At 39.0% G+C, this 17,118-nt stretch overlaps 1 protein-coding gene across 2 annotated transcripts in view; it reads left to right on the top strand.

Moving 5' to 3' along the window:
• The window catches only part of NELL1 (neural EGFL like 1), a 1,021,410-nt gene that overhangs the window by 245,403 nt on the left and 758,889 nt on the right, over nt 1–17,118 (top strand). For both annotated transcript variants that reach the window (XM_018043583.1, XM_018043582.1), the window contains exons 6-7: nt 8,396–8,468; nt 9,089–9,171. In XM_018043583.1, coding sequence (XP_017899072.1) covers nt 8,396–8,468; nt 9,089–9,171 — 156 coding nt within the window. The remainder of the gene's footprint in view (nt 1–8,395; nt 8,469–9,088; nt 9,172–17,118) is intronic.

The raw sequence follows: 17,118 nt of genomic DNA, 5'->3' as shown, positions 1-17,118 counted from the left end.
GTTGTATAAGAATATATATTAAAAGCACCTGACACACAGTAGGTTTACAACACGCATACCCTTCCCCTTATGTATTTAATGTTCCTTGTATGCTTAAGTCTATTCTGTAGTCATATTAGGTATTTTTTCTACCATTTAGGGACTTTTGTTTCAGTTTGGAGCTCGTGATTAAGAGAGGGAGAAGAGTGTGTCCTACATCTGTTCCAGCTTGATGAGTGTGTGATTCTCTGTAGATGTAAGGAATCCTTGCTTAAGAACCCCAATACCCATTACAGACAAAAAACATAGAGGCTATTCATAGGCCTGGACAATCATTTTCCTGCAGAGGTGGGTTGTGGGGATGAGGAATAGAGTACCAATGGTTATTGACTGCTTTCTCTGTTGTAGACCTTGTTTGGCCATACCTGTATGATCTCAGTTAATTACTTTTCACCTTCAGAGAATCCTAATTAAATAGTAACGTAATCATCCCTCTGTAGCCTGTTTCTAAGACCCTCTGTGGATATACCAAACTCCACGGGTGCTCAACTCCCTTATATAAAATGACAGGGTACAATTGGCCCTTCATGTATCCTGTGGATCGTGCATCTGCAGGTACAAGGGGCTGACTGTGTTACCCCTTGTGTATAAATGAGGCAAGGATACTCAGAAAGACCAAGCGACATGTGTGTCGCATAGTTTATAAGTGAGTGAAATGAGATGAAAACTTAGAACTTTTTTTTTTTTTCAAGATTTTTGCTCATTCATGCAGCAGATGTTTTTAGGGGCTTGCTTACTGTGTCACTGTGTTAGATGGTGGAGTATTTCACTTAAGTATACCATGTCCCATGGAGAAGACAAACTTATCTTCTTCCTTAGCTCTAACCTGGAATAGGCAGTCTCAGTGGTAAGCACCAAAGGAAGGCAGCAGTTCCACACACCCCATCTTCTTAGGGAGCGTTGTGATTCTCCTTATCCCCTAGTGTGAGTAGCTCCATCCAATAGCTCTTTAGAAGGAAACCTTTGAAAACTCATCCCCAATTAGTGTCCTGTATACCAGAGTGTGTTCAGTCCATCCTTTGGTGAGGTGAGATGGGCTAGGACAGGGGAGATATGTCAGTGTCTCATTACAGAAATTATCCTGATAGTTTCAGTGTCAAAAAATCTTCCTGTAAAGAGAGGCATTCACTTCTCAGGTGACTTCTCAGGCTTTTAATATATATCTTGTAGAAGCTGCCTCCTGGAACCAAGAACCACACCTGTGTTTGGTTCCAGAACTAAAATTCTTATGTTGTGTTTTCAGGCTAAAACTGTGTTTTTCTTTATTTTAAATATGAATGGTCACTTCAAAGGCAAAGTAAAAGATAAAGCTGTCAAGTCTTATTCTGGTTCCTGGTGGATCCTTAGGAATAGTGCAATAAAATGTTGCTGATGAAAGAGCAGAGGATGGAATAATTTGCTTGGTGTTTTGCACATAAACCTCTAGTGTTAGTTACTGCCTATCAGAGACACAACACAAGCTGGGGATTTCTTCACTTCAAAACAGCATCCATTTGAGAAAGTAGTTGGCCATTACTGATAGGCTTATCTGAATCTGATTGTCATAGATTTTCATTATCAAGGTGGTTGCCTACCGCTCAATTTCCCTTTGATGCGTACTAAGCTGATTATGCTGTCACTATTCCAGAGGGTGAAGAAATGAAAAAACAAGTTTAGGTGAATCACAGTGCTTCAGAGGTTTGGTTGTTCTGATAGTTTCTAAATGGCTGAGCTCTCAGGGAGAATTCTGATCCCAAAGCCATTTACAGAGTTAGAACCATTCTCTCAGTCGATGTCTCTGTGTCTGGTGAATTTAGGTCTGAAACCTTTCCCTTACCTGGATTTCACTGTCTCCTTAACAGCTGAGCTGTCACGGAGAAGTGAAATTGATTACTTTTTTTTCTCTGCCACAGCTGTTGTTTTTCACCTCAGCTGGTTCCCATAATTCCGCAGATGGTAAGCATATGTTTATAGGCACATAGAAAAAGAAGCTATACTGAATTCCTCCCATCTCTAATTCTTATTTTTTCCTTTCATGCAGAAAGTCAGAGTCATACAGCCAGGGAATCATATATTTGTAGATTAATATTTCTGTGCATAAAGTCTTTGGAAACAGCAGGAAAGCTAATGATATGCTAATGAGCTGACAGTTTTTATTGATTGTAATAGAAGTCGACAAGTGTCTGTCTTGGCCTTTATGCAAGCTGGAATATTTTATTAACTGTCTTCAAGGCAGAAATACATAATTGGCTGCATTTTGAAAACCCTCCTTGTCAGTTTTGCTAAGTCTTACTTTTTGTTAGCCTGTTGCCAAAGCTTGGGTCCTTGCCAGTTTATAAACAGAACACATCTTCATCCATATATTTACATGCCTGCCAGGAGCTCTTCCCCACTCCCTTTTCCTTTCCCCTTCAAAGCAATTTGTTTCAGTGTTTTAGCCTACAAAAAAGGAAACCATTTTCTTCAGTGTAAACAGAGATCTGCAGGGAAATAAGAGTGTTAAAGAAGAATTAGCATTTGTTTGGCGGCAAAGCTGCTTTCATTTGTATCGGAAAGCTCCAAGTGTTGGAAGGGCTTGCCTAATCTTCCTTATTCCACATAGAAGAGGCTAATAATGGCATAATTTTTCTAACTCTTTTTCTGCATCTTCCTGTATTTTTTAGTGTGAAATGAGAAATGTTCTTGGAACAAGGGAAATAATGGGCATTAGTGCCCCAGACCAGGAAAAAAAAAACAACCCATAACGTATCACCTGCCTGGTGCAAATTTATTTTTCAGTACCTGGTGAGCTGAGTGCAGGAAGCCGAAGAAGGTGGCAACAGGAGGATGTAGCAAAGAGGAAGAAAGATCCATTATCTCTTTCCATTGTACTAATAGTCAAAGCTTGTTAATTTGGGCTCTGCCCCTTAGGGATTTATTTAAAGCCCCAGAGTGGCTGAGATTTACCATTGTACTAACAACAAGAAAACGGATTGTTTAGCAAGTTAATAGTGTAAATAAGATTGCAGGGGAGACTGTTAGGCTACCTAAAAGGACCTTAGTTTTCCAGCACTGAAAAACTATTTCAGCAGACTGTTAGCATCGAATGCAAATAACTCATTATGGACAGTTGAATAGTATCTCTCCATGAGGGCAATTAAGATAGAACCTCTTTTTTTTTTTTAGTTCTTTTCCATCTTTTTTTTATTTTTAATTGGAGGATAATTTCTCCAAAATGTCGTGTCAGCTATTGTGGAGCACTGAGGTGGGTGGCCGGAGGGAGTTTGCTGTGTGACACAGGGAGCTCATTCGGTGCTCTAGAACCTTATTTTGAGAACAGGACTACCTTGTAGCACCATCTTGTGAGTCCACATAACTAGGAGACTTTCTTGATTTTATTTACACTATGAACTGCGGTGTTGGAGAAGACTCTTGTGAGTCCCTTGGACTGCAAGGAGATCCAGCCAGTCAATCTTAAAGGAAATCAACCCTGAATATTCATGGGAAGGACTGATGCTGAAGCTCCAATATTTTGGCCACCTGATGTCAAGAACTGACTCATTAGAAAAAACCCTGATGCTGGGGAAGATTGAAGACAGGAGGAGAAGGGGACAACAGAGGATAAGATGGTTGGATGGCATCACCGACTTGATGGACATGAATTTGAGCAAACTCCAGGAGTTGGTGATGGACAGGGAGGCCTGGTGTGCTGCAGTCCATGGGGTCGCAAAGAGTTGGACACAACTGACCGACTGCACTGAACTGATAGTGGCCCAGCACTGGTCTGAAATTAGCAGACCTGTAGTTGATGGCCCAAGATTAAGGTGTCCTTTTGTTGTTCTTGTTGAGTCACTAAGTCAGGTCCAACTCTTTGCAACCTCATGGACTGCAGCATGCTAGGCTTCCCTGTCCTTCACCATTTCCCGGAGTTTGGTCAAAGTCATGTCCATTGAGTTGGTGATGTCATCCAGTTGTATCCTTTAGAAAAGCTAATTAAAATATCAGAGCTTTTAGATTTTTCATAGGTCTAATGACAAGGTGATCAGTTCCTAGATCAGTAGTTTTCATCAGGCATATCAAAATCACCTCAGGGCCATTTAAAATTTTTATAGAAAACTGTGCTCCCTCACCCTCCTTTAAAATGCTGATATGTACCCCTAGTTTAACAACTAGCATTCCATGTGATTTTCACAGACTCTTAAGAGCTATAAATTTATACTTTAATATTGTGTCAGGGAGGAAAAAAAATCTTCCTCTTCTCTTCTAGGTTTTTCTGGCGAGTCTATGAATTAAACTGATGTAAGACCAGTTAGCAGATACTCAAAACAAATTTCAATGACATGTATACATGGCTGAGATCCAGGAAAACTAAGTAGCTTACCATAAATGGCTGAAATACCTCACCTTAAATACCATTTTCAGCTAAAGACTAACTGGACATGGTGGTAGAACTTTGGGATTGCCAAGGGGAGGTATACAATTCATATGGAGATGGAGATGACAGATAAATGTTGCTGGACCTGCAGAGACAGTGGGGTGCAGAGTGCATGCTGATCTTGTTTCCCTATCACACCTGGCTCATATTCCTTGCAGAGATCTCTCGTAATAGCTCTCTTCTGGGAACAGACCTTCTATCTAGATCCTTTTGGATAGTTAGGATGAAGGTCAAAGTTTCTTCCTCTGTCTTTTGGGCTTTGATTGTTTTCAGGTCTAATTGACCTACATTCCAATGAGACATTTCAAGTAGCAACTTTTGCTCACCTACAATTATATACTTCATAGTTTTTAAGCATTTGATATAGGTAAGGTGTTGGTTGTGACTACTTTGTCAAATATACTATGATGGGAATTGCAGGGGATGCTGAGCTGAAAGCCTATGTTTTGTCCTTCATGGTGTTTCTAATTTAGTAATTTGGTTGGTTGCCATTCAGTTCTAGATAGTAATATTTTACTCTATTTGTGTATTGGATGTTGATGCTACCTTTACCATTGTGTAAGGAGTAAATATTGCTCTAGGAAATCCAAATGATTGACAACAGGGAGCACGTTCAGTAGCTCAGTCTTGTCCGACTCTTTGTGATGGTATGGACTGTAGCCTGCCAGGCTCCTCTGTCCATGGGATTTTCCAGGCAAGAATACTGGGATGGATTGCCAGTTCCTTTTCCAGGGACAACAGGGCAGCATGTTTCAAAGTGGGGCTTCTTGACTTTTTGTGAGAATCCTCTGGGATGGCTTTTGAAAATGATGAATCTGGGTCCATCCTGATTCTCCTGAAACAGAATCTGGCATTGACCCAGGAATCTGAAGGTTAAATACTCAATGTGATTCTTAAGAAGCTGGCATTTTGAGAAATACTGCCGTGGTGAATGGTATGAAATAAAGCATAGTCTCAAAAAATGAGATCAAAGGAGGTCTGCTGGTATAGGCTCAGCCAGAGTTTCTTTTTTTCAGTTAAGTATAGATACATTTAAAGTGAAATGAAGAAAAATAATAGAAATTCTATCTTTTTATCCCTCATTTTGCCTTTTTGGGGGAGAAGTTGCTGTGCTTTAAGGTATGCTTTCATCTTTAGAAATCCTCATAGATGATTTTTCTGGGAGAGATGGCTGATCAGGCTTCTTTTTTGTTTGTTGTTTTATGCTTTATAAAATTCTGTTTTCTAAAGAAAACTAAGTGCCTAGCAAATGCTTCCTTTATCAACAAATGTCCAGGAAACAAATACAATCTGCCTGCTATCTGCTGTTTCCACGTCTTCAGAATCAACCAGTTTTGACCTGCAGTTGGTTGATTCCATGCATGCTGAGCCTGTGTATACACAAGTCATAGTCATTTTATATAAAAGACTTGAGAATCTGCAAGTGTTTGTATCCCTGATGGGTGGAGGGAAAAGGAGGTCCCAGAATTACCTTCCAACTGCTGAGGGATGACTCTAGTCCATATGACAATACAGTGCAAGACCTTTTGGTTATTATGAGAAAGTCCTGGGATATATACATAGATATGTATTTACAGGTAAATGCATACACTCACTCTTCTTTGGGTTACAGGTGTTATTTGTACAGTATATTCTGCCTTTCTTTTTAATCCAGACTGGAATTATAACCATTCAAACAAATTAGCATTTCCATCTTGATTCATTTGGTAAGAACACATTTTTAAGCCAGTATGTGGGCTGACTCTCATTACCTTTTTTTTTTAAGAAAAAAATATGAAGTGCCTTGAGGTTTTGTGCCGATGGGGATCAAGAATCCATTCTTATTTCCATTTTTGTTCAGGTCAACACCATTGACCTTCATCTAATGATCTGTGTAACACACATGTGTGTGCTAGAGATTAAAAGTAGAAAGAGAGGTGAGGAGGGATGCAGGAAGAAAGTGTGGGAGAGACAATTAGTAATTTTAAAATGACAAAATCAGTCAGTCATTAAAATAAAAGGGCCACTTTGCTATACAGAAGAAAATAACACAACATTGTAAAGCAGCTATGTGACAAATAAAAATTAAAAAAAAAAGCCAAAAAAGAATACTACTGTGTCTAATATACATTGCTACAGGATAAGCAAAAGAGATATCCTTTCAAATGGATTTTCCATTTCTTTTGGCAAAGATAATACCATGAGAAATATAGTCTAGGTTTCCAAGGATCTTTTTCATGGCTAATAAAAATAAGAATGATTTAGGCTCTTCTGACCAGCAGATAATAGACCCAGCCCCTTCCTAATATAATATTTTCTCTCCTTTTGCATCACTCAGGGTGATCAACTGTCCTGTTTTGCCTGGCAGTCTCAGTTTTAGCACCCAAATCTCTAAATCCCAGGCAGACCTAGATAGTCACTCTAACTTCATCCATGTTTAGCCTCATTAGACAGATATTTTCTAATGTGATATCTCTCTCTGATGGTCTGTTCTTTGATGGAAATCTATAGCTTTGTTTACTCTTGACTGATTTTTTCTTTTGTCTTGAAAGTTAGCAAAAGCACACAGATCTAAATTGTGACCATTTCAGTTTGGACAAAGATTTCATTGACCCAGCACTTAAGTGCTGGAAGGTTCTACAGCTTTTGCATAAAGCACTTCTTTTTCTCTAGATCTAGCGACTGAGGCTCAGAGAAGGTGGTTGACTTCCTAAGTAAACCTAGTTAGCTGCAGATAAACCATTGACTGCCAATCCCATGCTTTTCTCAGATTCTCAAACATGCTTGAAAGGTGCCCTGGCCTCTTAAAAGAGATAATTTGCTTTGAAAAACTGTACAGCATTGTGCCAGGAAGAAGCTGATTGACTTAGATTGTACTCCATTAATTACTCCCTGTAATTCCCTTGCAAGACATGGCAAATTCTTTTTGAAGAACTGTAGCAGGGACCTCCTTCCCATGGTGAGGCTGTCTGCTCCAGTAATCACAGACACTGCATCATCCTCAAAGAGGAAGAGATTAATAAAGGTATCTAGTTTTGAGGAAGAGGCCTTTTGACCCTGTTGTTGCTATTAACATTTCCAATTATTATTTTATCTTGAAATAATAAGCAGAAACAGCATTTGCTGATTACCTTTTGCTCTTCCAGAGGATAAACACATAAATGTTAAACTTTACTCCCTCTGAAAGACTTGCCACACTATCATAAGCCTATATTTTATTTGTAGATTAAGCTGAGTGTACTGAACCAGCTTCTACATGTTCCATCTGTTCTATAATATCTCTTCCATCAAATCAGGGAAAAAATACCCTAGAAACAAAATCTTGAAATTCAACATGAAAAATCCAAAAGCTATGTCAATATTTTCATTGAGAGATGACAGCCCCAATGACTTTCTTTAATTAGGGCTGTTCTTCTAGACATATTGCAAAATTAAAAGACCTCCTTTCATCCACAGTGAGATTTTGAACAAATCTTAAGACTCACCAGCAAAGACTCATATTATTCAATTAGCTGAGAGCAAGGTTCTTAGTTTTCCCGAAGTCTAATATTATTTCCTTGATAAAATGAATCAGTAGAGCATTTTAGTCTAATATATTCCTACTGTCTCTTTCCCCCACCTAAGATAATCCTGGAAATCAGCAATATTTAATGTTTTAAGACGACTAGGGCATTGAGGAGAATTTTTATTGCATCAATGCCTTTTTAAGGGCCAGTTTAAAAACATTGACTGATGGATCCTTAGTTCTATGATATGATTAACATGAATCAGTAGTAAGTAATTATAGCTTTCTCAAGATGAATGGACATTTTGAGATTTCTGGAAGAGCATGAGTTGGAGTAGGTCAGTGTGGCCAACTCAGCTTCGGAATGAGGTTATCAGTCGTGTTAAATAAAAAAATCTTCCCTGCAGAGAGCATGTGACAGGGGCCATTTGAACTGATACATGTAATAGTGACTGCCACCTCTCTCTTCTTTTATCAAGGGGATTATTCAAGATGGGAAAATCATCTTCATGCCAAATGGATATATAACACAGTGTCCAAACCTGAATCGCAGTAAGTAGCAACTTAGAGTATTTCAGAATTATGTAATATAACTTGTTGATAATATGAGAGAAGCTGTCAGGAAGGAGATACACAAACTATTTACATTGTTGACTTATGAGGTGGTGGGATTAGTGAAAGATCTTATGTATCCTAAATACTTCTGTCTTTGAATTTTTAAAAAGTTTATGTATTATTCATAGAATTAAAAATTGAAGATAAGAAAAGTTAACATGAGCAGTTTTTAGTCTAGATTGATACAGAAAGTTATGCTTGATATAACTATATAAATGCATGTATAAAAACTATTTTTAGAACTTCTTGAATTAGCTAGTTTACTTTTGCTGCTTCTGTGATAATTCACAATTCTTTAGGGCTGATAATGAGCTTAATTTAAATTTTAAAATGCTTTACAGTTTAAAATATACCGCTTTTCCTTTCAGTTCATTTCATTTTTATTAATGAAAGGGAAAGCTCTAGATCTGAAATCCTTGTGAATTCACTCCAATTTTGAAGTCAAACTTAACCAGAAAAGTGAAAACCCTTCTACATAACCAAACAACTATGGTTGAAAAATATATTTTCTTCTGTTAGCACAGTATCAACATTTATTTTATATTTTCTTTATTGAGCTTGCCCAACTTGCAGTGATTTCTTAAGCCTGGTGCAAGGAATAATGGATTTACAAGAGCTTTTGGCCAAGATGACTGCAAAAGTAGGTATCTAAACTTCACTTGTGATGTTTCATTTTTTTGTCTATCCTATCTGGAACTCAGAGTGATTTGCTATAATGAAAACATCTTTAGCTTTGGCATCTGCAATATGTTACCATAAAAATGGCTTACTCTTTCTTGAAATAGGACAACCTATAGTAAACATAACCATTTACATCTTCAATGCTATTCAGCTGTATCAAAATGTTTACTTGAAAAATGTTTGGAAGAAAGAGGCAATATGTATCACTGTAGCCTCCCTGGGAGTGGAAAAGGAATTTTCCCATTGGCTATTAAACTAGGAACACTGCGAGCTAATATATGGTCAAAGTCATTGCTGCTTATAAGCTCATGCATTCTGGATGCAAGAATAATTGCCAATCATCAGAAAGGGCAAAATCACTGTTGTTAGGAACAGATTACTGTCACAGGAAGGCATTATATCACGTTTCTAATACATAATTCATTTTAAAACTGGTCCTGAGTTCAAATAGTCGAGGAGGCAAGTTTGCTTTTAACAGCTGCAGTCTTCTACTTCTGTATCTCTCCGTCTTCTCCATCATCCATTTGACAAACATCTTTTGAGGATTTGCTCTTTGCTTGACACTGTGTTAGGTACAGAGGAGGCAGTGATGAAGTCATTTCTACCCCCACAGACGTCATATTGAGTGGCAGAGCCAGAAATGTAGATAATTAGGGGCTTTCATAATATATATTCATAAAATTTAGATTGATAATGAAAAGCGCTGAGCCTTGTGAAGAAAGGTGCTGAATAAATAGAAAATGTGGCTAGTGCTGTTGTTATGATACCGATCCGTCATGGACATGAGTTCTGGCCTAGGGCGAAGAAAGAATTAGGTTGGGCCTAAGAGACATTATACTCTGCAAAAGGAAGACTTTTAATAACAGTGGAAATGATACATTAATCCTGTTCCACCTGCAGCTGTGACGACTCCTACCATCAGCCATAGTACGAGGGAAAAATTGGTGGGGTAGGTCAGTGTTTGGGAGGTAGGGCTGTATTTTGGATTCAAAGATTGTGCTGCTGAAGACAGTCTTTCTGTTTGAAACTAGGTTTTTTGGGGGCAAGTCTTTTTTTTGTCTGCAAAGGAGAGAAAGAGCACTTTTGTAAAGGGAGAAACTAAAACAGAAACGAGAGCTTTTCACTTCGGAGTATAGTGGAAATGTGAAACGCAGGCAATTATTTGCCTTCCCAGCTTGCGGCGTGTAGAAGCTATTATTTCATATTGTCTGGAGCAGCTTGATCTCAATACTGTTAATTATATTTTAGCTTGCTACCAAATTTTTGGACCAAGAAACATGCCGCTCAGCTTCAGGTGACTGTGGTTCTCCATATCCTGGAGTCGATGGGCCCTTTTTGTTCTCACTCTTTTTTGTTGCAGGAATGTCCTTTTTGTCTTTTTAGCTGTACATTATCTAGCAGCCACATTGAGCTCTGTCCTCAAAACATTATTATGTAAAATGGGCATTTGTGAGGCAGAAGATATTTAATTGTGGGTGATTACAAGCAGAAAATGGTGTAATCCACCTTCTAAACACCCCCCGGCCCTGTGGAAGATTTATAAGTCTATTTCTTTCAAACTGTGAATAGAATTATAATTAGAAAACTGAGGACTTCAATTTTCTCTGCAAAATTTGGAACCCATGATAATCTGGGGAGCTGGCAAACTTTTTTGTAAAGGGCCAGTTAGTAAATTTTAGTTTTTGTAGATCAAGAAGCAAAATTGAGAACATGATGTATATATTTATTTCACGTGAATGAAATTGATCAATATAACATGAAGATACTCAACACTGCTAATCATCAGGGAAATACAAATTGAAACCACACAATGAGATATTACCTCACACCTGTCAGATTGGCTATCTTCAAAAAGAACGCAAGTAGCAGATGCTACTGTTTTCTCCATAGTAAAGGGAAACTATGTAAACTGTTACAATACTTTGTTGAATTGTTTTCATTTACAGTAGAAACTTTGTAAACTACTGGTGGAAGTATAAATTGAGGCAGCCACTGTGAAAGATGGTATGGAGGTTTCTCAAAAAACTAAATGTAGAACTACCTTATGACCCAGCAATTCCGTCCCTGGGTACATATCCAAAGAAAATCAAAATACTAATTCAAAAAGATACATGCACTCCAGTGTTCATAGCAGTTTTATTTAGAATTGCCAAGCTATGTAAGCAACCCTTGTGTCCCTCAACAGATGAATGGATAAAGAAGATGTGTACATATACATATTATATTGTAGCTTGTTACCAAATTTTTGGACCAAGAAAGATGCCACTCAGCTTCAGGTGACATGCACACACACAATGGAATACTACTCAGCCATAAAAAAGAGTGAAATTGTGCCATTCACAGCACAATGGACTTGGAGGGCATTATACTAAGTGAAATAAATAAGCGAAAGACAAATGCTGTTTGATATCATTTATATGTGGAATCTAAAAAATACAACAAACTAGTGAATATAACAAAAAAGAAGCAGACTCATAGGGAACAAAATTGCAATTTCTAGTGGAGAGGGCTGGAGGAACAATATCGGGATAGTGAATTAAGAGGTACAAACTATTGTACAGTATATCATGGTAGCTTATTATATAGCAAGGAGCATATAGTCAATATGGTATAACTAAAAGTGGAGTATAAACCTTTAAAAATTGTAAATTACTATATTATACACCTGTAACTTATAATATCTTATACATCAACCATACTTCAATTAAAAAATATAATCACTGAAAAATATAAAAATCATTCTCAGCTCACAGGCCATACAAAAATAAGTGGTGGGCCAGATTTGATCTATGGGCTTTGGTTTGTCAACCCCTGATCTAGAATAAGCTGGAAAGATACTAGGTAATATTTATTGAACATTTACTATGAGTTAGTTACAATGCTTAAATTTTTAGATTCCCTCTCTTTAATCCTTACAGCAATCCCGAGTCAGGTTTATTAGCCCACTATCCAGGAGAAGATGGAGTTCCAAGAAGGTTGTGTAAGTTTTCCCAAGAAAAGTGAATGGCAAAGCTGGAATTCAAGCTTAGATTCTGAAAGTTGGAACATGACTGAGAAAGTTTATGGTTGGAGGAGAAAGGATTAGAAAGAGAATCAAAAGATATAAAGGAGGAATGACTGATGGAGAAAGAGAGGAAGATGCTGCCAGTAAGAGGATGGCGATAATAGTGAGAAGAAGCATGGGCATGCAAGAGGAGGGAGAAAGAGGAGTGTGTGTTCAGATGGCATCTGTTGGGAGTGAAACGTGAGCATAGAGCTTGTAGTAGCTTTTGAAGGAGGAAGATTAGGTAAGAACAAGGCCTCTGATCTCACCCATCTGGCTATAGCCACTTGTTGTCCTTAGGTTTATGTGGCAATTTTCTGAGTTCTGGGTTCACATTATGTGTGCTTCTGCCAGGACCACTCAAGGGCAACTTCTATTGCATGATCTCTTTAAGGTTTTTCAGATCATGGGCATGACTCAGAATTAGACTGCAAACCTGGGATCAGCCAGGTGAATTCTCAGCAAAGAATTCCTTAAGACTTCTCAAGGAAGATATTTCTCTCTAGCCAGGACCGCAGTCTGAATTGGATGGTCTTCCTTCTGTGCCTGTATAAGCTTTGTTTCTTTTTCGTTCACTCTGAAGCTGAGTGCCCTTTGAGACCCCACTTTGATGTAGCGGTTTCCTTTAAGACATCACATCTTGGGCAGACCCTGTTATCTGTCTCCCTGGCCTCCTCTGCAACCATCAAGGTAGGAGCCCAAAGGCCGCATGTTTTGGCTGACATCATGAAGCTTTGGTGCTCACTCACCTCCCTGGATCCCTGGCTGTGAGTTTGTTTTGGCCACTATGGCTTTCTTCCTTTTGTATTAGCGCCTGTGATGATTTTTTTTTTTAAGCTTTGATTTGTGTATTTTATCCAGCATTTTAGTTGGTTCAAGTAGGAAAGTCTTTCAAGGTGCCTAGTCTGTCATCTTGCTGGAAGCAGAGTGAAAGAGAGGGAGTCTGGGGTGATAAGCCAAATCAGAAGACAAGTAGGATTCTTGGGCACAAAGGAAACTCTGGGGCACTAAGTTCATCTGTATTTGGACATTGCCTTTGGTTAAATGAGCCAAGATTTAGCTAATAGGATTAGAGGTTTGGTTTGAGTTGCCCAGCGGCTATGATTAAAATCATAGAGTTTTGCCAAGAGGACACATTGGTCATAGCAAACACCCTCTTCCAGCAACACGAGAGAAGACACTACACATGGACATCACCAGATGCTCAACACTGAAATCAGCTTGATTATATTCTCTGCAGCCAAAGATGGAGACGCTCTATACAGTCAGCAAAAACAAGACTGGGAGCTGACTGTGGCTCAGATCATGAACTCCTGATTGCCAAATTCAGACTTAAATTGAAGAAAGTAGGGAAGACCACTAGACCATTCAGGAATGACCTAAATCAAATCCCTTATGATTATACAGTGGAAGTGAGAAATAGATGTAAGGGGCTGGATCTAATAGAATGCCTGATAAACTATGGATGGAGATTTGTGACATTGTACAGGTGACAGGGATCAAGACCATCCCCATGGAAAAGAAATGCAGAAAAGGAAAATGGCTGTCTGAGGAGGCCTTACAAATAGCTGTGAAAAGAGAGGCAAAAAGCAAAGGAGAAAAGGAAAGATATAAGCATCTGAATGCAGAGTTCCAGAGAAAAGCAAGGAGAGATAAGAAAGCCTTCCTCAGCAATCAATGCAAAGAAATAGAGGAAAACAACAGAATGGGAAAGACTAGAGATCTGTTCAAGAAAATTAGAGGGAACATTTCATGCAAAGATGGGATCGATAAAGGACAGAAATGGTAGGGACCTAAGAGAAGCAGAAGATATAAAGAAGAGGTGGCAAGAATACACAGAAGAACTGTACAAAAAAGATCTTCATGACCCAGATAATCATGATGGTGTGATCACTCACCTAGAGCCAGACATCCTGGAATGTGTAGTCAAGTGGGCCTTAGAAAGCATCACTACGAACAAAGCTAGTGGAGGTGACAGAATTTCAGTTGAGCTATTTCAAATCCTGAAAGATGATGCTGTGAAAGTGCTGCACTCAATATGCCAGCAAATTTGGAAAACTCAGCAGTGGCCACAGGACTGGAAAAGGTCAGTTTTCATTCCAATCCCAAAGAAAGGCAATGCCAAAGAATGCGCAAACTACCTCACAATTGCACTCATCTCACATGCTAGTAAAGTAATGCTCAAAATTCTCCAAGCCAGGCTTCAGCAATACGTGAGCCGTGAACTTCCAGATGTTCAAGCTGGTTTTAGAAAAGGCAGAGGAACCAGAGATCAAATTGCCAACATCCGCTGGATCACAGAAAAAGCAAGAGAGTTCCAGAAAACATCTATTTCTGCTTTATTGACTATGCCAAAGCTTTGACTATGTGGATCACAATAAACTGGAAAATTCCTAAAGAGATGGGAATACCAGACCACCTGACCTGCCTCTTGAGAAATCTGTATGCAGGTCAGGAAGCAACAGTTAAAACTGGACATGGAACAACAGACTGGTTCCAAATAGGAAAAGGAGTACGTCAAGGCTGTATATTGTCTCCCTGATCATTTACCTTATATGCAGAGTACATCATGAGAAATGCTGGGCTGGAAGAAGCACAAGCTGGAATCAAGATTGCCGGGAGAAATATCAGTAAGATATCAATAAGATCAAATATGCAGATGACACCACTCTTATGGCAGAAAGTGAAGAAGAACTAAAGAGCCTCTTGATGAAAGTGAAAGAGGAGAGTGAAAAAGTTGGCTTAAAGCTCAACATTCAGAAAACTAAGATTATGGCATCTGGTCCCATCACTTCATGGGAAATAGATGGGGAAACAGTGTCAGACTTTATTTTTTGGGGCTCCAAAATCACTGCAGATGGTGATTGCAGCCAAGAAATTAAAAGACCCTTACTCCTGGTATGGAAATTTATGAGCAAACTAGATTGCATATTAAAAAGCAGAGACATTACTTTGCCAACAAAGGTCCATCAAGTCAAGGTTGTGGTTTTTCCAGTGGTCATGTATGGATATGAGAATTGGACTGTGAAGAAAGCTGAGCACCAAAGAATTGATCTTTTAAACTGTGGTGTTGGAGAAGACTCTTGAGAGTCCCTTGGACTGCAAGGAGATCTGGCCAGTCCATCCTAAAGGAGATCCTGGGTGTTCATTGGAAGGACTGATGTTGAAGCTGAAACTCCAATACTTTGGCCACCTCATGCAAAGAGTTGCCTCATTAGAAAAGACCCTGATGTTGGGAGGAATTGCGGGCAGTAGAAGAAGGGGGCAAAAGAGGATGAGATGGCTGGATGGCATCACCAACTCAATGGACATGAGTTTGGGTGACCTCTGGGAGTTGGAGATGGACAGGGAGGCCTGGCATGCTGCGATTCATGGGGTCACAAAGAGTCGGACATGACTGAGTGACTGAACTGAACTGATGATTAAATAGGCATTAGTCATACAGATCTTGGTGGAGATACAAATGGGCTTTGGAGTGAGATTCATCTGATGTTGAATCTCATTTTTATCATGTCTTCCAGTGTTTGCAGCCTGGAAATGATCTCATTTCCAGCTGCAGTTTCCCCCGGGTGCGACTAGTCGGGCTTGCTGTTTCATTTCTCCTTTCAAAGTAGGGAAGATTGAAAATGTGTGAAAGGACAGATCAGGAAAGCAGCTCACATAGTTTCAGGTAACAGGAGCCAGGGTTCAGAAGAGCCCTCTTAAAGAATCCCTGTGTGTGTTAGTTGCTCAGTTGTGTCTGACTCTTCGTGACCCTGTGGACTGTAGCCCACCAGGCTCCACTGTCCATGGGATTCTCTAGGCAAGAATTCTGGAGTGGGTTGCCATTTCCTTCTCCAGGGGAAGAATCCCTACAGTCTGGCAAAGCCATACCTTTACAAGGGGGGAAAGGTGCAACAAAGTACCTTCCCTAACACCTCCCCTGACACCTCCCCTAAGTAATCCACTAGAGACCACTGATCCACTAACTTATTCTAGAAATTGTCCCAGGCAGTCTTGACACTGAGAACCACACACCTGCTAAGCTAGGTACACAGTGATTGGGTCAGGCTGTGTCCTGATCTTGCAACCTACCTGTGCTGTGATCCCATTCTCCCTTCAAGCTCAGGAAGAAAAGATGCTGAAGATGGGTAATTTCTTGATTACTTCTGTCTAAATCTTTGACAAATCTATTTATGGAACTCAAGCAGCACTTGGGGTGGCATTTCAACTCGTAACATATTTAATTTTTGAGATTTTCATTGTTTCCAGGAGCTCAATAGTGATTTTTCAGTAAAGTTTAAAGGTTTAATACAATAGATCTCTTTTTTTACCTTTCATATAGCAAATGCCAAATAAATAATATTTCAAAGGAAAGGGAAAAAAAAAAACAATCTATTGCATGACTAATGTACCTAGTTTCATTCATTGACCTCTTACTGTGAAAAAGGCCTCTGCTGCCTGTCTTTGAATGTGTAGAATTAAGAATAAATGATTTGCTCCATGTTTGCTTAGATAAATGCTTGAACAAAGGTAAAACAGAAAAGAGATGCAGATTTGATACTGTATCTATTTTGGATCTGCAGGCATTCCTTGAGAAAATGGCAGGTAGTGTAGAAATAGCTTTTGAAAATGAATTTGTAGAAATTCAGCATGTTTATGCCAGTGACCGAAAATGTAATTCTTTTTTTTTTTTTTTTTGGATTCAGAGTTATTTTTTTCCTTTATTGTTGCTTCAGGATTTCGCAGGGGGAAAAGGAAGGCAAGATTACATATTAAGTACCTTTGAAAAATTAGCTTTTTGCTTTACTGTGTTCCTTTGTCTTTGAAAGTCTGTCTGATGCATTCTTATTATTACAGAGATTAGGGTTTTTCATTGTTTTC

The sequence above is a fragment of the Capra hircus genome, chromosome 29 (assembly GCF_001704415.2).
Source record: "Capra hircus breed San Clemente chromosome 29, ASM170441v1, whole genome shotgun sequence".
Taxonomy (NCBI): Eukaryota; Metazoa; Chordata; class Mammalia; order Artiodactyla; family Bovidae; genus Capra; species Capra hircus.
This window is presented reverse-complemented; position numbering and strand designations above follow the sequence as displayed.